Here is a 21,112-nt window from a genome sequence, read left to right as displayed (position 1 = left end):
TTTTTTTTTTGTAGAAATGGAGTCTTGCTTTGTTTGCCCAGGCTGGTCTTGAACTCCTGGCATCAAGCAATCCTCCCACTGTGGCCTCCCAAAGGGCTGAGATTACAGGAGTGAGCCACTGCACTTGGTTTTATTTGGCTTTTGTTTTTACTCAAAGGCTAGTGATTTCACATGTAGGTATTTCAGATTTCTTTCTTTTTTTAGGCTGAATTTCACTTTGTCACCCAGGCTGGAGTGCAGTGGCGCAACCTCAGCTCACTGCAACCTCTGCCTCCCCAAGTTCAAGCGATTCTCCTACCTCAGTTTTCCGAGTACCTGAGATTATAGGTGCCCGTCACTACGCCTGGCTGATTTTTTTCTTTTTGAGATGGAGTCTCACTCTGTGGCCCATGCCGGAGTGCAGTGGCGCGATCTCGGCTCCCTGCAAGCTCCGCCTCCCGGGTTCACGCCTTTCTCCTGCCTCAGCCTCCCGAGTAGCTGGGACCACAGGCGCCCGCTACCACGCCTGGCTAATTTTTTGTATTTTTAGTAGAGACAGGGTTTCACCGTCTTAGCCAGGATGGTCTCGATCTACTGACCTTGTGATCCGTCCGCCTTGGCCTCCCAAAGTGCTGGGATTAAAGGTGTGAACCACTGTGCCCGGCCATGCCTGGCTGATTTTTGTAGTTTTTGTAGAGACCGGTTTCACCATGTTGGCCAGGCTGGTTTCAAACTCCTGAGCTCAAGTGATCTACCCACCTGGGCCTCCCAAAGTGCTGGGATTACAGGCGTGAGCCACCATGCCTAGCCTCAGATGTTAATCACATCTGAAAAATACCTTCATAGCAGCATCTGGACTAGTATTTGACCCAAAATTGGGCACCACAACCTAGCTAGACTGACACATAAAGTTAACTATCACAAACTAAAGGTCTTTACCACTTTAAATCTCTAGGTCAGAGGCAAGGCCAAGGCCAAGGCCAGACCTCCAAGAATCTAGATTCAGACCTCTTGCTGCCCTCCCTCTGGGTGAGCAGAGATGAGTCATGCTGGATGAGGAATCCAGCTCCAATCCAGCTAGCTTTCAACTTCAGGCAGGAAGGGGAGAGCGGGCGGGATAGAGGAGGAGGGCCCCAGGACCCACGTCTGTGGCCAGGGGTGAGGCCCTGCTTGTGCTCTTCCACCTCTCTACGCTTGGCCACTTTCCCTAAGACCTTTCAAAATGCGCTCTGGGCAGTGGGGAGGGCAGGAGCCGGTCCAGGAAGGGAGCCACAGATGCCCTTCCAGGGGCCTTCCTAGCAGGAGACAGAAGGAACACCAAGGGGCTGCCAGACCCCGCAGCCAGGCAAAGTCGTTCCCATCTTAGGACCCTGCTTCTCAGGGCCTGATTCCCCTCCCCAAGGTGGAAAATCAGCGAGCCTTCTGGGCTGCAGAGGAGGGGACAGGGTGGGGGTGGTGTCCTCAGGGCTGGGAGGGGCCTATGCCTGGTTTCTCAGGAGTCAGTGAGTTTGTCTACAGCTTCAAGATACTGGGAGGGAGCGGGTAGGAGCTGTGGGAGTGGAGGTGGGTGAAGCAAGACGGCCAATGCCATGGGCCAGGCAAAGGCCCTGAGCTTCCTGCGGCATCTCAGGGCTCTCTCTCCATCCAGCGTCCCTGATCCCACCCTGAGGGTCTCTCTCGCTGGACTCCCTCCCTCAGAGCATGGCCCAGGTAGAGACTTGGAGCATTTTGCTGCATACCTGCTCTCAGGTCCCCAACCAGCTGCCCACACTTCACCTCTTGCCCATTTTCTTTTCTTCTTCTTCTTCTTTTTTTTTTTTTTTGAGATGGAGTCTCATTTTGTCACCTAGGTTGGAGTGCAGTGGCATCATCTCAGCTCACTGCAACCTCTGCCTCCCAAGTTCAAGAGATTCTCCTGCCTCAGCCTCCCAAGTAGTTGGGGTTAGGCACGCACCACCATGCTCAGCTAATTTTCGTATTTTTAGTAGAGATGGGGTTTCACCATGTTGGCCAGGCTGATTGTGAACTCCTGACTGCAGGTTATCTGCCTGCCTCAGCCTCCCAACGCGCTGGGATTACAGGAGTGAGCCACTGCCCCTGGCCTCCCATTTTCTAAAAGAGTCTAATTCCAGCCCAAAGTCCCTCCCTGCTCCATGTCCCCATTATCCTCAGAGAGCCCTCTTCTGGTCCTGGCTCATGGACCGGCCTCTCCCTAAGACAAGTGACACCAAAGCCATTTCCATTCACCTCGCCCTGCTGGACCTTTTCTGGAGAGATGGGAATTCTTGGAACAGGTAACTTATTCTCATGTGTCTGAGTTTCCATATCCCAAACCAACCCCTCTGAGTTCCTGCTGGTCTGTCTTGGGCCGACAGCTGTCTGGAAACCCCACCAGTGACAATCCTGCCTAAGACTGTTTTTACCCCGAAACGCCACAACTCCAGAAGGCTGTGGAAAACATAAGTCTGCAGCTGAGAATCATAAAAAGTTCAGAAGACTGGCACATCCTAGGAAAAACTAAACCCACTGGAGTGACTAAGCCTGAAGAAGTGGAAGTTACTTACCGGGGTAGGAGCACCCAGACCTCATTCCCCCAGAACTGCCAGAGGTGAGGATGTGAACTGTCGGAGAAGCTTGAGGGGAGTCCTGGACCCCTGCAATACTGCAGGGTCTGGGGCTCAAGGGAGCCCAACAAGGACACCCTGATGTCTCTGCTGGTGCCCTTGGTGCCCCTGACTGGGTGAGTCCAGATCCACTCAGGTTGTCTTAGATTCTGTCTGATCCTCTTTGAGAGCCAGGGTGTTGAATTGGAACTTTCTAGAAGATTCCCAATTCCTGCAGCTCCTCGATTCAAGAGAAAGAGGGCAAGTACCCAGCTGAGAGGCAGAAGCCAAGTTCTGGCAGGTGTTCCGCAGTTCATCGCCTCAGGTGATTTAAGAAGGCTGTGCCCGAGGAGATGCATAGGAGAAGGGCTAAGGCTCCTTAAAGGCCTCGGCTGATAAAGACTCTAAACTTCCGTGCAGTCTCACCAATGCTGCCAAGTACAGCTGTGCAAGGCATGTACTGCACAAGGGTGTCTGGGTGGGGCTGAACTCACCAAGCCTTGACTCTGACTGTGCCCAACCAGACAGGCACCTTCTTCCACTTCTCATAAAGGCACTCTATGGGCTAGAAGCCACATTCCCCCTCAGTGAAGGAAATCAAGGTGATAGGCATCCTTGAGTGACCTGACTCAGTCACTGAAGGGCCTCTACACCCCCAAGTTCTTGGTTTTCCTGGGCTGCCAGCAGCAGAGCTGTAGCCAAATTCTAACATGGAGGCAGCGAGCTCATGAAGCTTGCCCCTCGCTAGGAATACCTCTTCAGGTCATGGTCCTGCTCTCTGCTTCCTCCAACACTAGGTCATCATTGTCATAGCCACCACCATCTCAACATCTTACTTTAAGAAATAAACTGTTCGTGTGGTCCCAGCACTTCGGGAGGCCGAGGCGGGTGGATCATGAGGTCAGGAGATCGAGACCATCCTGGCTAACATGGTGAAACCCCGTCTCTACTAAAAAATACAAAAAAAAAAAAAAATTAGCCGAGCGTGGTGGCGGACGCCTATAGTCCCAGCTACTGGGGAGGCTGAGGCAGGAGAACGGCATGAACTCGGGAGGCGGAGCCTGCAGTGAGCTGAGATTGCACCACTGCACCTCCAGCCTGGGGGGCAGAGTGAGACTCTGTCTCAAAAAAAAAAAAAACAAATAAAATAAATAAAAATAAAAAAGAAATAAACAGTTGAAAAAGTGTCACTTGGAGCACAGGTCCCGAACCCCCAGGCCACAGACCAGTACCAGTCTGTGACCTGTTAGGAAGCAGGCTGCACAGCAGGAGGTGAACAGTGGGCCAATGTTCCTGCCTGAGCTCCACCTCCTGTCAGATTAGTGGCAGCATTAGGCTCTCATAGGAGCACAAACCCTACTGTAAACTGCACACGTGAGGGATCTAGGTTGCACACTTATGAGAATCTAATGCCTGACGATTTCTCACTGTCTCCCGTCACTCCCAGATGGGACCGTCTAGTTGCAGGAAAAGCAGCTCAGTGCCCTCACTGATTCTACATTATGGTGAGTTGTATAATTATTTCATTATATGACAACGTGATAATAATGGAAATAAAGTACATAATAAGTATAATGTGTTTGAATCATCTCAAAACCATCCCCCACCCCTGGCCATGGAAAAACTGTCTTCCAGGAAACTGGTCCCTGGTGCCAAAAAGATTGGAGACCACTGACTTAGGAATACACTCAAGGTAACTATGCTCCCCATTCTTCCTCTCTCCTGAGGCTGTCCCTCCCCATCTCCTTCTCCTGCCACAGTGAAGGGACAGCACAGGTCCTCTGTGTCCCAGAGCCCCCTCTTCCATCCTGCCTATGATCAGGGAACCCAGGCCACCTGTCCCAACCCGAGGAAGCTCAGAAAACACCGAGTTTTTCACTGGGACAGACCTAGGCATCACTTCCAGTACCTCTCCAGGGACCACTGGGCAGGGCAGGGTCTTGGGAATCAGAGACCTGGTTCCAGTCCTACGTGACCCTGCAAAGGCCACTCCTTGTCTCTGGGCTGTGTGCGCCTCTGTCGAACATCTCAGCTCTGACTACAGCAGGTCTTCTCACCAAAGGAGCCATGGAACCCCTCCTTCTGCCATTTCCTCCAGGGAGGGAAAGGGGCAGAGGCAGTTCCAGGCCACTTGGCCCTCTAAGGACATTAGAACCTCAGCGCTGCCTGTCCTCTGACGGCAGCGAGCCAGGACCACTGCCAGGAGAGAGCCGGTGAGACCACAATGTGCAAGGCAGCCAGGTAGCCTGTTACAAGGCCACAGGACTGCACCGGGTACCAGCACCTACCTAGTGCCAGGTGAGATGAGAGCCCCTCCATGCTTCCCTCTCTGTGGCTCCTCCTGCTCACTCATAGGAAGTGTGATAGTCAACTGTATGTGTTTATTTTTTTATTTTTTATTTTTTTGAGACGGAGTCTCGCTCTGTCGCCCGGGCTGAGAGTGCAGTGGCCGGATCTCAGCTCACTGCAAGCTCCGCCCCCCGGGTTCACGCCATTCTCCTGTCTCAGCCTCCTGAGTAGCTGGGACTACAGGCGCCCGCCACCTCGCCCGGCTAGTTTTTTGTATTTTTAGTAGAGACGGGGTTTCACCATGTTAGCCAGGATGGTCTCGATCTCCTGACCTCATGATCCGCCCGTCTTGGCCTCCCAAAGTGCTGGGATTACAGGCTTGAGCCACCGCGCCCGGCAACTGTATGTGTTTATACATGTAAATCTCCTTTTGATTCTGTTTCTCTGGAGAAGCCTGGCTTATAATACAGGAAGTAACATCCCCATGGGAAGACATTAAGAGCCTTAAGTAGGAAATTAGGAACCAATCTCAGGAGCATCTCACTGTCATGCTGAGTCCACTGTAGGCCCTGCCATAGGAACGCAGAGCTTCAATCTTCAACAATCTTCAACACCTGGGCCCCGGCAGGTGCAGTACAGGAGGACTGCTGGCTACCCCCTGCCATCCCCCATGATGGCCTGGCAGAAGCAGGTGTCTGTGGGTGGGCGAGATGGTCCTGGCATTCAGCAGAGGAGGGGAGACATGTCTCCTCCCTGAGCCCTGTCTGTGCTTGTCCTCATCCTGCATCTGAGCTACGGGCCCTCCAGACAGTGGGGCAGGCAGCTCCAGGCTGACCATTTACCAGGAGGGAATCAGAAACAGAGGTTTTGTTTTCAGCCGCCCAGCCCACCACAGAGCTCTGCCTCCCCAGGAGCACCTGCAGCTCCTGTTCCTCTGACTCCTCCATCATCTACAACACAGCCCTTTCCACAGTCTGCACCCACAGGGGACTCCCCAGGTCTCTATGGGGAAAGGGGTGTTGGAGGACTGCCAGGTGCGCGGTGTGTGCTGGGCGGTCTAGGTCCAGGGCAGGAATTCTGACCGTTATGCTTGGTGCGGGGCAGCCTCTCCTGGGCCCTTACCTGCCCCTGGCACCAAGGGAGAGAAACCTGCCCCACTCCTGTCCCTTTCTATCGGGCAGGGCCTGAACCTGGGGCTCCAGGAGGCTGTGACTGCATAGGCAGAAACTAAGGGCAGTGGGGTGGGACGGGGGGCAGCACAGGTTGCCAACTTCCCAGGCTGCAAGTGCTGGCTCCCTGTGGTGTTGGGTGTCCCTTGGTGGATGAGGGCTGTCCTGCAAGCCTCCTTGGCACCTGTATCTGTGGGCGGAGGCTCCATGGGGACAGTGACTGCAGGGTAGGAATGTGCACTGCACGGGGTCCTGAGACAGCTGGGGGCACTTCCTACAGGTCCCTGGCATGCTCTGGGAGAGACCTGGGCTGAGGGCCGTGGGAAGGCCAAGTGGGTAGGAGAGGGACAGGCTTGAGGACCAGGGCCGCTGGGAGGCACTGGCAGAGCAGGTCAGGCAAAGCCCACCTAGGAAGTGGGGGAGATGGGGCTACCCACAGCTCCTGGGCCTAGTGCCTGTGTCCACTCATGAGCCCCATTGAGGAAAGGGGTTTGCCCAGCAGTCAGTGTGTGTGTGCCCTGCACCTGTGTAGGCCCCCATGGCCAGAGACAAGGGCAGAGCTGGAATCTGACCATGGCCAGCCCTGCAATCACTTGCCAGTCCTCTATGGCATCGGAACATGCTCTGATTTTTTTTTTTTTTTTTTTTTTTTGAGACGGAGTCTTGCTCTGTCGCCCGGGCTGGAGTGCAGTGGCCGGATCTCAGCTCACTGCAAGCTCCGCCTCCCGGGTTCCCGCCATTCTCCTGCCTCAGCCTCCCGAGTAGCTGGGACTATAGGCGCCCACCACCTCGCCCGGCTAGTTTTTTGTATTTTTTAGTAGAGACGGGGTTTCACCGTGTTAGCCAGGATGGTCTCGATCTCCTGACCTCGTGATTCGCCCGTCTCGGCCTCCCACAGTGCTGGGATTACAGGCTTGAGCCACCGCGCCCGGCCTTGGCATCGGAACATGCTCTGAGCCCTTCTAGAAATGAGCACCTTGGCCAACCCTGCCTTCCCTACTTGTTCCAATTGGTGCCAGCTCTGCTTAGGTGCCCAGGGACGTCTGCTGAGTGAAAGAACCAAGTACTAGTGCACAGTCAGGTGCCAGGCAGGGTTCTTGCCCTCTGAAGGCAAAGGCCCTGAAGCTTGGCTGGGGCTGGCAGGTCTGGGTCTCTGTGGACAGGACAGAGGCCGGAATGGGGACAGGCTCCATCCAGATGAGCATGGAGAGTAGCCCCTCAGAAAAGGCAGAGCGGAAAGTAGAGGGAGGATGTGCGAGGGGCCAGAGCAGCCCCCACAGTAGGCAGAAAGGTGGCAAGGGAGCCAGGCACTGAGTTACGTAGGCAGCGGGTCCCAGCAGAGCCTGCCCCAGCCTCATTCCCCTCCCCAACGCTCTGAGATGAATGGCTTACGGCACACAGGGCAGCTCAGGCCTCTGTGAGTGCTGGGCTTTGCTCATGTGTGAAAGTCTGCAGGTTCCCTGGTTCTGGCCTCTGCTCCTGGCACCATGTGATGAGGCCTTTCACCCTCCATCAGCTAGGACTGCGGTCGGCACAGACAGGTTGGCCTCAGCTGTATGGGGGTCGGCCCCAGTACCTGGTGGGGAGGTATCTGTGTCCCCTCTGTCCTGGGACCGCTTCATCCCAGCTCTTGCACCAGCTGAGGCCAAGGTGGGTGAACTTAGGGCTTGAATGTGAATCTGGCTCAGGGCCTAGAAGAAATAACTGACCACACATGGGAATGAAGGGGTCTTTCCAAAACCACAGGCACCCGGTGCAATCTCAGCGGTGGTAGGGAACCTCAGGGGTCATTTCACCCACCACGCCTTCATTCTGGAGATGGGGAAACTGAGGCCAGAGAAGGGAAAGGGCTGGGCAAGTTATGGTTTCCACTGGGGCCAGAACTGAGGGCTCCTGGCTCCCAGTGAAGCCAGCCTCCCTTCTGTGCCAGGCTGTGCACCTGTACTGGTGCTGGCTTCTGGGATCTTTGCCATCCCTCCTGGAGGGAAACAGTTGCTGCCATGGTTTTCTCCTGGTGAGTTGCCTGTTGTATCCCCAGTGCCTAGACGGGTGCTGGGAGGAGCAGGAACTCGATTGTTGAATAAATGATTTAATGCATACGGGTTTTTTTTCTTTTCTGCTCATCTAATTTTCTCATTTTTCTATAATTGTATATTGCTTTTATAATATTTTAAAAACCACCAATTTTACTTTAAGCAATATTCTGTCAGCTTCACAAAACCACTTAATGAGGCCGAGCGCAGTGGCTCACGCCTGTAATCCCAGCACTTTGGGAGGCCGAGGTGGGCAGATCACGAGGTCAAGAGATCAAGACCATCCTGGCCAACATGGTGAAACCCTGTCTCTACTAAAAATACAAAAATTAGCTGGGCATGGTGGTGTGTACCTGTAATCCCAGCTACTCAGGAGGCTGAGGCAGGAGAATCGCTTGAACCTGGGAGGCAGAGGTTGTAGTGAGTCGAGATGGCACCACTGCACTCCAGCCTGGCGACACAGCAAGACCCCATTTCAAAAACAAACAAACAAACAAACAAAAAACAAAAAACCCCACCACCTAAGGAGCAAAATAAATGAGAAAATGCTTTATGGACTAGAAAGCCATGTGCAGATGGGGGAGGTGTCCCTAATGCCTGCTCTCCTGCCCAAGGCACGGCGGCTGACACTCAGACAATCAAATTGAGCTGGGCGCCCTTCTTGACCGCCACCAACCGCTTCCAGTTCTCACAGCCCCACTCCCCAAACTTCCTGCTGGCAGAGGATGGGAGGCTGCAGAGGGGAGCTGACCAAGATCCGGCAGAGGAACAAGAGTCTGCTTCTCACCCAGGGAAGCGGAAAACACACAGCAGGGAAGAAACAATGAAAGAAACAGAGACACCAAGAAAAGCCGCAAGGAGTGGGAGGCAGAGAGGCAGAAAGACACGCGGACACCGTCCGGACACTGAGGGCCAAGCAGGGGCAAGGGACAGCTCTGAAGGTGGCCCCGGCATACACTCACACACAAGGGCACTCCCCACACTCAGCCGCGATCCCGTATCTCTCCTGGTTAAGATAAAGTTAGAAACATCAAAATGCCACATCTCTTTGAGCAGCAGCCGCCGGCAGAGCTCCATATGGCTGCAGCAGCCAGGAGTCTGAGCTAATAAAAGTTAAAAAAAAAAAAAAAAAAGCTGGGAAATAAATGCTCCTGGAGAGCCACGTGGGCACTGCTCAGGGCCGGGTGGGGGTGGGGAGGAGAGCAGGCACCACAGGAGGGGGTCCCCGCCCCTGCTTGGCGTGCCAAAGTCTCTGTTCTCGTTTAGAACACCCAGCCCTTCTAGTAATGGTGAGTCCAAGATGCAGAAACCAAATCTGCTGTTTTAGATGCCTGGGCCCTCTCCTACCTCCATTCCAGTTTCTCTTAATGGGAGAGGACATGACAGTCAGTGCTGAATGTTTGCGTCCCCTCCTCTCCACTCCCAAATGTATATGTTGAAATCCTAACCCCCAAGGTGATGGTATTGGGAGGTGGGGCCTAGGGGAGGTGATTCAGTCATGAGGCTGAAGCCCTCATGAATGGGATTAGTGCCCATATAAAAGAGACCCCAGACAGACCCTTCATCCCTTCCACCATGCGAGAATGCAGCGAGAGGGCACCATCACCAGAAAGCAGCCTCGCCAGACAGTGAATCTGCCAGCACCTTCATCTTGAACTTTCCAGACTCCAGACTGTAAGAAATAAATATCTGCTGCTTATAAGCCACCCAGTTTATGGTATTTTGTTATAGCAGCCTGAAAGGATTAAGACAGTCGGCGAGAACAGCCAGGAGCAGCCAGGACCAGCAGAGAGAGAGAGAGAGAGAGAGAGAGAGAGAGAGAGCGAGCGAGAGAGAGCGCACACGCATGTGTGGTTTTCTCGCAGGGCACCAGCGGCCCTTCTCTTGGTGAGGAAGGGGAGCCAGATGGCTGGCTGAGGATCCCCACGCTGTGGGGAGAATCTCCAATGCTGACCCCACCCCCTCTGCATCCTGATGGGGGAGTTGGAGAAGACCCTGGTCACTGGATAACCCTTCTTCAAGGAGCCTCTCCCCTGCAGACAGGGTGTGGGGATGCAGGGAGGAATCATGGCTTCCACCCCACAGGTTACAGGGGGATGGGGGAATATCCCGGCCCATGCTCACAGTAGAAACACTTTAGAAGTCTGAGCCAAACCCCACTGTCTCCTGCGAGAGAACGCCAGGGACAGAGGCTGGAGGAAGTGTGTGCCTGATGGGAAGTTTCAATCCATTCTGTAAGAATTTCCTGAAAACAGATTGTGTGCCAGTTTTTATGGCTTCTGCCCCAGAAAAGCACACATGGCAATGAAATGACACTGGGGGAGGGGAGGGTGCACCCACCCTGATGGTCCATGGATAGAGGCCAGGGTACTTTAGGACTTCTGAAGATAGCAAAGCAGTTTCTGGTCATCTCTGAGGAGGTGGCATTTGTTCCAGAAAAAAGGACCCCGCAACCCCATCCCACCACCTCACCAGACCCTAAAGTCAGAATAACCGGCCCAGCTACAGCCCCTGCAGTCATGCTTAGCCACTACAGAGGCTGCTATTTCCCCAGTCACTGTCCCTGGCAGCCTTGGAAACCAATGAAGCAGGCTCTGAGACAGGAATCCCTCTGCATCTTTATCACTGGAAAAGCCTCCATCCAGCCCAGGCAGAGAGCGGTGGATTTTAAAAAGGGAGGTTTCTCTTTGTGGAGGAAATGAACATGATTCAGCACAAGAGCCGATCAGGAATGTGGAGGCCAGGCTCTCCCATCAGGCTCCACTCCCCTCCCGCCACCTCGGCAGAGGCCCCAGACTGCACCTGCCGGATGGGATCCCGTGGTGCCACGGAGCCTGGGCACTATGCCACTCTTCTCTCCAAGAACACCACCACCTGGCAGGCTGCCAGGAACAGCCAAGCCCTGTGGACATCACTCCCAGAAATCCAACCACACGGAAAACAAACGTGCTGTGTCTCATGACAGTACTAACAAGCTTGGTAAATCAGCCCACAGTTGCACAGCCGTAGCTGGGGAATCCAAATGCTTTCTGAGGACACACTGACGACAGCAGCAGAGACACACACACGTACACACATCTTCACGGCACACAGACTCACTAAGGTATGCCACAAGCTTGCAGGCTTTCAATACCATACAGTGGATAATAGTGGTGGTGGTGGGTCTCCACCCTCAGGAAGCACTAGACCTTATCTGACAAACAAAAGGAAGATCAGGGAAAAACTGTGCATGGACTGAATGCCTCCCAGTGTGGTTGGCCCTCAGAGGCACATGGATTTCTGAGCTTAGGCTGACATGCCCAGGAAGGTGGCCCTGGAAAGGTAAGGTGCATTCAGTGGAAACAAGAAAAGCATTCCAGGTGGAGGAAGAAGAGCAGGCCCAGCGTAGGGGCCCCCTGCTTGGTGTCTGGTAGACTGCCAACCTGCTCACCTAAAGAGGTGTTCTTAGGTGGGGGTGGGAGGAAAAAGGTGACCTTCAGAGGTCATTATGCTCATCTTTCTGCTTCCAGGTAGTAATGACCTGTCCAGTCTCCACATCTCCAGGGAGTCTCCAGGTGCCTGTCCATTAATCAGCTCCTCTTGAGTTAAACTCTTAGGTCCTGGCTCTGTGGCCCAGGCTGGAGTGCAGTGGCTTGATCTTGGCTCACTGCAACCTCTGCTTCCCAAGCTCAAGCCATCCTCCTACGTCAGTCTCCCAAGTAGCTGGGACTACAAGTGCACACCACCACACCTGGCTAATTTTTGTATTTGCATTTGTAGCGACAGCCATGTTGCTCAGGTTGGTCTTGAACTCGTGAGCTCAAGTCATCCGCCTGCCTCAGCCTCCTAAAGTGCTGGGATTACAGGTGTGAGCCATTGCGCCTGGCCTCAGTGGTTCTTGTTGGCATTAGCTGATGTGGCTCCTATTCCCAGGTGCAGAGTGAAGCCAACCCCACCACCCCAGACAGCAGAGGGAACCAGGATTCCAGGCCCTAACCATACCAATGGGGGGCCCAAACAGGTTAATATAGGAACAGCCCTGCTTAAGGGGCACGCGCCATATTTCGAGTAAACCAACCCCATCAGCCTCTTCTCATGGAAAGCTGGGGTGCTGGTGAACATGAAGACAGGGGCTACCTCAGCTGGGTGTGTCCCAGGGAAACAGATGTCTTTTTCTGCTGCTCCATGACACAGGCTGACAGCTCAGTCCAAAATTTTGAGGACTCAGGGAAACTGCTGGGCTGAAGAGATGACAGTTCACCTTCCAGGTGGCCTAGCACTTGCCCGCTCTCAGTGACGGAAGGTTACTTCTTCTCCAGGCCTCCTTAAAGACAGCAGGCCTGGCTGGGAGCGGTGGCTCATGCCTGTAATCCCAGCACTTTGGGAGGCTGAGGCGGGCGGATCACGAGATCAGGAGATCGAGATCATCCTGGCTAACGTGGTGAAACCTCGTCTCTACTAAAAATACAAAAAAATTAGCCAGGAGTGGTGGTGGGCACCTGTAGTCCCAGTTACTCAGGAGCCTGAGGCAGGAGAATGGCCTGGACCCAGGAGGCGGAGTTTGCAGTGAGCCAAGATCACGCCACTGCACTCCAGCCTGGGTGACAGAGCGAGACTCCATCTCAAAAAAAAAAAAAAAAAAAAGACATCAGGCCTGAGCCCAAGACTTGGGGAAGGACATCTGCGGAAGGGGAAGGCCTGGAAGGATGGCGGCCAGAAAAGGGCAGAGGAACGGCCTCTCCCATCCAAAGCTGGCTTCTTTTATCGCCACGAGCACTCGCTCCAGATGCTTCTAAATGTGCAGTGAGTTTATGATCCAGACTGAACCCTGGCCAGGTAGATAGAATCCAAAAAATCCTTGGGCCAGGCCTGAGAAAGGATGCCACAACCCTGCACCTAGTCTGGCCAGACCCAAAGTAAGCCAGATTCTCCTGTTTCTTATCATAGTCACCAAGAGAATGTGTCTTGAATGGCAGCACCAACACCATTTCACACACTTTGTAGCATTTGCTCTGCTCCGTACCCCAGATCCCTCTTTGAGGAACAAAGAAACACAACTCAGAGAGGTTATCTGCTGGGCTCAAGGTCACAGCTGACTGAGGACTGGAAGGAGAGCTGCCTACTTGATCCTTGGTTCTGGACTCTTCTCAGATTACACTTATCTTAAAGGGAAGGGGATTACTTTCTGTTCCTTCAAGGTAGATGCCTGGCATCCTGCCTGCACCCCTGGCCACAGCTCAGGGTCGTCTGTGCTGAATGAGGCTTCCTGATACCTCTCCAGCAAGTGACAAGCTGGAGGGACACCCTCCAAATCTTAGATGCTGAAGAGGGGCATTCAGAAGAAGTGGCACCAGCAGCCACAATCCTTCAGCCCACCGTGAACTGCCACACATGCACCCGGGTTGGGTCCCTCTTTCCAGATCCCCAGCCTGGAGCAAGTCACAGCAGGCAGAACAGTGGTATCGGACTGGAGCAGAGATTCTGAACTTGGAGTCTGTAGCTAGGTTTCAGGGGCTTCGTGAACCCTCCGAAATTGCCTGTGAGATCGCGTGAGTCAGTGCATTTGTCTGGGAAGATTGTGTGTAGCTCTTTCAGAGCCTCAAAAAGATCAAGGACTCGAAGAGGCTAAGCAGCACAGGAACAAAGGCTCCGGAGGCCCCACCAGCCATATGGCTCTGGGCATACACAAATCCAGCAGCGAAATCCACGTTATCAAACGCAGGAGAACATGCTGTGTGAATGGAGGTGAGGGCTACTGTCCTCGCTGCTGCCTCTCCCTGGTTCTGTGCCTGCTCACTGACACTCACCCCAGAGGCCTGTGGGACATTCCTGCAGAACTCAGTGTCCCACGCTTTGCAGACCCCTGTCTTTACTGGCTGTCTTGCTGGTCTGACCCCAGTGAGGCCTGGGTGTTCTCATGGCTCTCACTGGCTGCTCATCCCCTTTCCGAACATCACCACCTCCAGACTAGAGGAGAAAACTGGAATGGAAAGGAAAATGCAATTTGGGAGAAAGAGCCACTTCAGTGCACAGCACAAATCCAGCTGGACATTCCTCCAAATGGCCTCAGGGTCCTAGAAAGCCACCACTTTGTCACAGGCATGTGAACACTCCTGTGCTCCACTCCCACACTGCTCAAGGCCCATGACCACTTCCTGGAGGGGTCCTGCTTCATCCATTCCAGGACACACAGGGCAGCTTCAGGCCCACGGCCCTCACATCCCCAGCCAGCGGTTAAAGGAGCCCAACCCAAGCCCAGAGCCTGAGGACCTGCTGCTTTCACAGAAAAGGGGGAAGTCTGATAAGCCCCCTCCCACCACCCATCAGTCCTCCCAGTCCTCCCAGTCCTGCAGCTGAGGCGAGTATCAGGACACCAATAAAACCCATGTGCAGATGTCTGAGGAAATGCTTCTTGCTTCAAGGATCCCACAGTGGGGCTGCAGGGGCTTATCTACTCCCCTGCAAGGCAGGCAGAAGCTCAATGTTCCCAGGATGTGGAATCATACTCAGCCATACAGGGACTGGGGAGCCCAAAGTATCTGACCACTTTGGGTCCAGTCTCCTCCCATGGGCCTCCAAGCGACCCTCCATCATGCGAGCTTCACTCTGGTCTTTCACCCTCCAAGAAGTGCTTGCCAGCTCCCTCTGCTCTTCTGTATCCCCCAAAGCACCCACTGCAGGATGGGGGAAACAGCATGTGATCAGGAAAATCTTACTGTATGGTGTGTAAATGGGATACCATGGTCTGGAAAACCCATTCTTCTGTTTAAAAGTGAAAGAGTTACTATAAAGGCCCTATGTCAGTTTCCAATTTGCAAAAGACAAAGAAATACACACTGCTAAAGTTAAGTGGTGCATAATGTCATCTTTCTTTGATGACTGAACTCAGAGAAGGCACATGGGGATCTGGCAGTATCTTGGGCATCATTCTGGAGGTTGTTGGGAAAAGCAGAGGCAGGAGCAGAAGTCTCCCGTCTTCCCAAGTCTCCACGTCTCTGCTTGCCTCTCCCTGTGCAGTGTGCAGCTTGGGGACACATACTTTAGGGTAAGAGCGCACCAGATACAAAGGTGGGGGAGAGAGCTGCAGAACCCAGGAAGGATGTCGGTCTGATTAGATTTTGGAAGCTCCTCCCAGGAAGGTGCTCCTACAGCCTCTTTCATCGGTGACTAGAAAACCTCAGAAAGGTCACCTGAGATTTTCCCTCTGCCATCCACGGTAGACTCCACCTTTAATGGGGTTAGTCTAGCAAGAATATGGGGCCGGAATTGTCTACCCCTCAAAGCCAGGCCAAGACAACCTGTTTGGTGATGCAGGAGAGCAGCTTTGCACTCCCCTGCCTGACTTATACTCAACAAAATGCATGGCATGGGCCATGCTCCTCTCCCCACCAAAGAAAGTGAGAACGGAAAACAAGCCACAGAGAAATGAGTGACAGCATTAGCCCCAGGGCAGCCCCAAAGCACTGGCCAATTCCGCAACATTTGTCCTAGCCAGTGGGGCAGGCACAGGCTAAGGACAGAGTCCTGGCAGCCTCCTGAAGTTCTTGCTGGCTAGGTGGTCACGCAGGACACCAAATCCAGCTCTCCTGTCTCTACAGCTTTCCGCAGGGGCTCATGGTTGAGGATCTGCCAAAGTTAGTCAGGGGAGAGGAAACAGTCTCCTTGAACTACAATCCAGGATGCCTCCCAGGAGACTGAAGGACCTAGGGACTGGAATCTCATTGGCCCCAGGGCTGTGTACCTGGACTGGCTCTCGGGAAGCCAAGCCAGGTCCAACTGATAACTGCATTCCTTGAGGACCCTCGGTAGGGAGTGACTGCCAGTGGGCAGACAGGAAGAAAAGAGCCCTGGCCCAGATCAGGCAGGCATCCCTGCTTCCCCGCCCACCGACTATCCCCGGAGACCAGCCTTCTTCTCTTCCTGCGGAGGAGAGCAGTGGGGACATTATGCCAACAGGTCCCCTTTGGCGGGCCTCACTGGCCAGCCTTCCTCCACCCTGCCCTGAGGCCCCAAATTCAGGGGGAGCGCCGAGGCACCTGCTGCCAGACAGGGCTCCATCTCCGCGGAAGGGGGCCTTGGGCGGTGCCCCTCGGTGCCCCCGGCTTCCTCGGTTAGGGGTGGGGCGCCCCCCGGCCCAGCGCGCCCCCTTGCCCGGCGCGCCCCCCGCGCCCCCTCCCCGTGCTCACCTGGCGCAGGTGCTGCAGCAGTGTCCCCGCCTCCTCCCGCCGGCCTTGGCGCACCATCCGCAGCAGCTCCTGGACCATGCCGACGCGCCGGTGGTAGGGGGGCAGCCCCGCGCCCGCGCGCCCCGCCTTGTCCCCGGCGCGCAGCAGCAGCGACGCCCAGAAGTCGGGCCGTTCGCGGCGGGGGCCCGGCGCAGCGCCGGGGCTGGCTCTCTCCGCCAGGCTGCCCTTGGTCTGCCGGGTGCCCATGCCGCCGCCGCCGCCCGCCGGGACTCTCCGCGCTGGGCCGCGAGGCCGCGTCCCCGCCAACCGCCCGCCCCTCGGCCGCCCGTGCGCGCCCGCCTCCCGGGCTGCAACTTTGGGGGAACTGTTGCGCGCGGGCGGCGCGGGGGCGGGCGGGCGGCTGTCGGCGCTCCCCGCGCTCCTCCCTCTTGGCTCCCCGGGCGCGCTCCCCGGGCGCTAGCTGCCTGCCCGCCCGCCGGCCCCGCCCCGGCCCGGCCCGCCCCGGCCCGGCCCCGGCCCGGCCCGCCCCGCCCCGGCCCCCGCCCCCCGCCTCCGCGCCCGAGCTCCGCGGCGCCGCGCGCCTCCCTCCCCGCCGCGCTCCGGCTCCTTCCCGCCCCGCGGCTCCGGGCGGGGGACCGCCAGGCGCTCCCTGCCTGCGTCCTCCCGGCCGTCGCGCCTCCTGCCGGCGGCAGCGCTGCGCTTCCCGGGGCCGTGGCATGGGGGCGAGGGGAACGGGCAGGCCCCATGGGTCGTCGCTTTTGGTCCCCACAGGGCTCCCCCGACGCTTCCACCACCGCGAGCCCGAGTGAGGCCCGCGGGAGGCGTCCGGTGCGTCGGGCGAGATGGGGAAAGTTTGGCGCATAGGGGTGTGTGTGTTGGGGGGCTCTCTCAGGCCGAGTCGGGGTTCTCAAGGTGGGTTCCGCTGAGCCTTAACGCCCAAATCGTCGGAGGCGCTGTTTAAAAACACAGGCTCCCAGGCCTCCCCCGAGACCTACTGAATGATAATCTCCTCGGTGGGGCCTGGGATCCGCCTTTTTAGCCAGCATCTTGGGTGATTTCCCATGCACGCTCCTTTGAGACCCGGCCTGCTTGCAGGGCGCTGTAGTGGTGATGGTTGGTGCGCGAACCTGGAAACTGTGTGCGAACTTATGTGTTGTGTGCGTGCCCTTTCATGGAGAGGGCGTGTTGCTTCCATCATGCTCTCAAAGCATCTGGACCGGAGAGGTGTGAACTCTTGTGTTCTCTTGTTCTCACTCTCACAGCCCTGGAGAAGGGGCCCTGGGGTAGTCCTGGTACAACAAAGCAAACGCACGTCTGCGAGTTGGACCAGCGGCACACCCCTGCTGGCCCACCTTCCTCCCCGTGCCTCTGCCAGGCCCAGCCTGTAAGGGACCAGAGCCCTGGGATCTCATGGTGTTGCCAGGGCATGCCAGAGTGAAGGCGAAGGCACGTGGGAGAGCTTCTCTGTTGGAGACCACAGGCCGCCCTGGTCCCTGCGCAGGGCAGAGCAATTGTGCAAGGTCGCCTCTGACCCCAGCCCTGGGTGTTGCTTGAGGGTGTAAGGGCACGTGGGCTGTAGGGGCAGGAGGCTGGATCCCAAATCACAGGAAGCTGAGCCCCACTACTTAGCCTTGAGTATAAGGCGAGTCTTCAGCTTATTCTTTTTTTTTTTTTTCTTGAGACGGAGTTTTGCTCTTGTTGCCCAAGCTGGAGTGCAGTGGCACGATCTCGGCTCACCACAACCTCTGTCTCCCAGGTTCAAGCACTTCTCCTGCCTCAGCCTCCCGAGTAACTGGAATTACAGGCATGCACCACTACGCCCGGCTAATTTTGTATTTTTAATAGAGACGGTGTTCCTCCATGTTGAGGCTGGTCTTGAACTCCTGACCTCCGGTGATCCGCCGGCCTCGGCCTCCCAAAGTGCTGGGATTACAGGCGTGAGCTACCGCGCCTGGCCGGCTTCAGCTTCTTGAGTCCTGCTTCTTTCTCTGTCAGGCTGGGATAATAACACTGCCAAGAATTGGGAGAGTAAAATCGGTGGACACTGCTAGAGGAAAAAATTCTTTAATGACATGAGTTAAAGTATTGTAGGGAAGACTTTATTCAGGACCATTACCATAGGTGTAGGGACCTCTGCAATGAGATTTTGCAGTTGCGGGGAAAGAGAGATTGAGCTCAACTCCAATTATAGCATGGGCAAGTGGGAATTCATTGACAAGGAGCAGGATGAGGGTTGGTGGATAGAAATTTGCTAAGGGAAACATCAGGACTGAGGGGGATTCTGGCTAAACAGGGTGTATAGAGCACCCTTAACATAAGTAACTTCATCTTAGAAAAAGGGTTCGTTTTACATTTGAAAAAGCCCCATGCCAACAGGAACCAGATGTTCGCCTAATCAATAAAGACTACACCCCACCAGATAAGGACATAAACAGGCACACTCTTTACTATCAGTTCTCACCAGAGGACTCTCGCCATAAAAAGAGCAGCACTTCAGCAACTGGAGATGACCATCTGGCTAGACCCCATCTTGCCCACACTCTGTCGACATCAAAGACTCTTCTTTGCAAGACATTGAGGACTGTTTGGATCAGGCCAGGAGACTCTTCTTGTCCAAGTCACTCTCCTTGGACTGTATGGTTAACTCCTTCTTCCCTATCCCCTTTTCTTTGGTGTGAAATGTTACTTTGATGTGGAATGTGTAATCTATAACATTGATATATTGATTAAGTATACTACCATGTATGCTTTGCAGTATTGACTGACTTGTGGAATGACTTGAGCCTGTGTGCCTGCAGCTCTCATTACCAAGTGAATGGGGGAATACTAAGGAGAATTTGCCTCCTTGAGAACTCCGGGTAGCTTGTGGCTTTTATGACTGAAATAGCATCAATAAAAGCCTGACGTTGTAGAAAGACATACATGTGCATGAACCTGATTATTTCTGACCTTGTGGCACTCACAACACCAACCTAGCAGAATTCTTGCTTTAGGCAGGCCAGGTGACCAGACATCACCTGGGAGAGGGTGGGGGATGATAAACCTAATCAGATATTGAAGATGATCAGATATACAAGATGGAGGGTTCTTGCTAAAGTGGCTTAACAGGGTTCTTTGCTAAAACTGGATTTTACATGGGAGTGCACAGAGGGTCTAGGAGAAGGTTTGGGAGCCTGACTAAAGTTTGGCCAAGCAAAGAGTCTTTGTCAATATATAAACTTCAAGCAGAGTAGAGGTGTTCTGCAAATGAGAGTTCCTCTTCCTGCTCTGTGATCACGGGTTTTCCATAGGTATCTTCTCCATTATCCCTGAGTACCTTGAGTATGAATCCTGGCGTCTCTCCTGCAAGCTTTCTCTTCCCTTTGGCCACCCCACTCCCAAATGTCCATCTCTGTCAGCAGAGAACACTCAGCCTTCCTACAAGCTGGCTTTGCAGGGCTTAGCACTTTCCAAATTTACCTGAACCCTTTGTATACAGAACACACCTGCTGGCATCTTCAGATAACCCAGCTTGAAAAATACTTAGGTGTCTCTCATCTCTGGTCTGCAGGACCGCCAGAAAGAGTGACCACCAAGGAAACCTACTGACCAGGCCCCTCCCTGCAGACAGTGAGCTCTACCCACCTGGAGACGGACCACACAAGCTAGATAGCCTGTTGGCCTGCTTGAGGGTGTGTAGTTGGGGCAAATGCCATTTCAGTGGGAGAGGGCCCAGACCAGCCCCTCACTTGGGATCTGAATGTTAGCCCTCTCCTCTTTTTCAGAGACCTGATTCTATCCTCCTCCCCTTGCTCTTAATTGTTTTACTGTGACCTTTCCTCTTTTCTGGCTTGTTCTCCTCAAGATATGCTCTGCTCAAGTCTCTTCCATCTATTTGAAACATTTCATTTGCCTCTGCCTGCTTCAGTCACCAGTGCCCTACCTTTAAAAAGCCTTCCTTTTCAGCTAAGGTTTTTAATTATTATCATTCCTTCCTCCGTCCCTCCCTCTGTCCTTCCTTCCCTCCCTCCCTCCCTCCCTCCCTCCCTCCTTTCCTTCCTTCCTACCTTCCATTTTTCTTCCTTCTTTCCTTCCTTCCTTCCTCGCTTTTATCTCTCTCTGTCTTCCTCCCTCCCTTCTTTCTTTTTTTTGAGACAGGGTCTTGCCCTGATGTCCAGGCTGGAGTGCAGTGGCACCATCATGGTTCACTGCAACCTTGACCTCCTGGGCTCAAGCTAGCCTCCCACTTCAGCCTCCCAAGAGCTAGGATCACAGGTGCATGCCACCATGGCTGGCTAACTTTCGTAATTTTTTTATGGAGACGGTTTTACCATGTTGCCCAGGCTGGTCTTGAACTCCTGGCCTCAAGCAATCCTGTGGCCTTGGCCCCCTAAAGTGTTGGGATTACAGGTGTGAGTCACCACGCCCAGCCTATTGTCATTCTTTCTTTACCTCCATTCATTCCTCACCCACTTCAGTTTGGCTTCTGGCCACACCATGTCACTAAAATGTCTCTTGCCTTTAGCCTTTAGCAACGGCTAAATAAATGACCTAGTTGCTAAACTCAGTGGCCACATTCAGTCTTCGTCTTACTTGACTGTTAAGCAGCATCTGATGCTGTTGCCTACTCTTTTGATTGAAACTCTACTCCCTTGGCTTGCAAGGAACTACTCTCCTCTAGGTTTCCTTCTTGAGTTCTCCTGGGAGCTCCTTTTCTTACCCTCATTCTTTACTTGTTGCCATTGCCCAGGGTACTACCCCATATCTCTTCCTAGGCAATTCTATCTATCTATCTATCTATCTATCTATCTATCTATCTATCTAATAATCTATCTATCTATCTATCTATCTATCTATTTAAGACAGGGTCTCACTCTGTCACCCAGGCTGGAGTG

General features: G+C 54.3%; 1 protein-coding gene across 2 annotated transcripts in view; it reads right to left on the bottom strand.

Moving 5' to 3' along the window:
* Positions 1 to 16,711, bottom strand: part of LRRC75A (leucine rich repeat containing 75A) — a 49,606-nt gene extending 32,895 nt beyond the window's left edge. Inside the window, exon 1 of one of the 2 annotated variants that reach the window (XM_033181754.1) lies at positions 16,239 to 16,711. In XM_033181754.1, the coding sequence (XP_033037645.1) occupies positions 16,239 to 16,484 (246 nt within the window). In that variant the 5' untranslated portion in view covers positions 16,485 to 16,711. The remainder of the gene's footprint in view (positions 1 to 16,238) is intronic. The other variant, XM_033181753.1, reaches the window with a different exon arrangement.
* Positions 16,712 to 21,112: the final 4,401 nt, after the last annotated feature.

This window comes from Trachypithecus francoisi, unplaced genomic scaffold, assembly GCF_009764315.1.
Source record: "Trachypithecus francoisi isolate TF-2019V2 unplaced genomic scaffold, Tfra_2.0 Lachesis_group20, whole genome shotgun sequence".
NCBI classification, from domain to species: domain Eukaryota; kingdom Metazoa; phylum Chordata; class Mammalia; order Primates; family Cercopithecidae; genus Trachypithecus; species Trachypithecus francoisi.
This window is presented reverse-complemented; position numbering and strand designations above follow the sequence as displayed.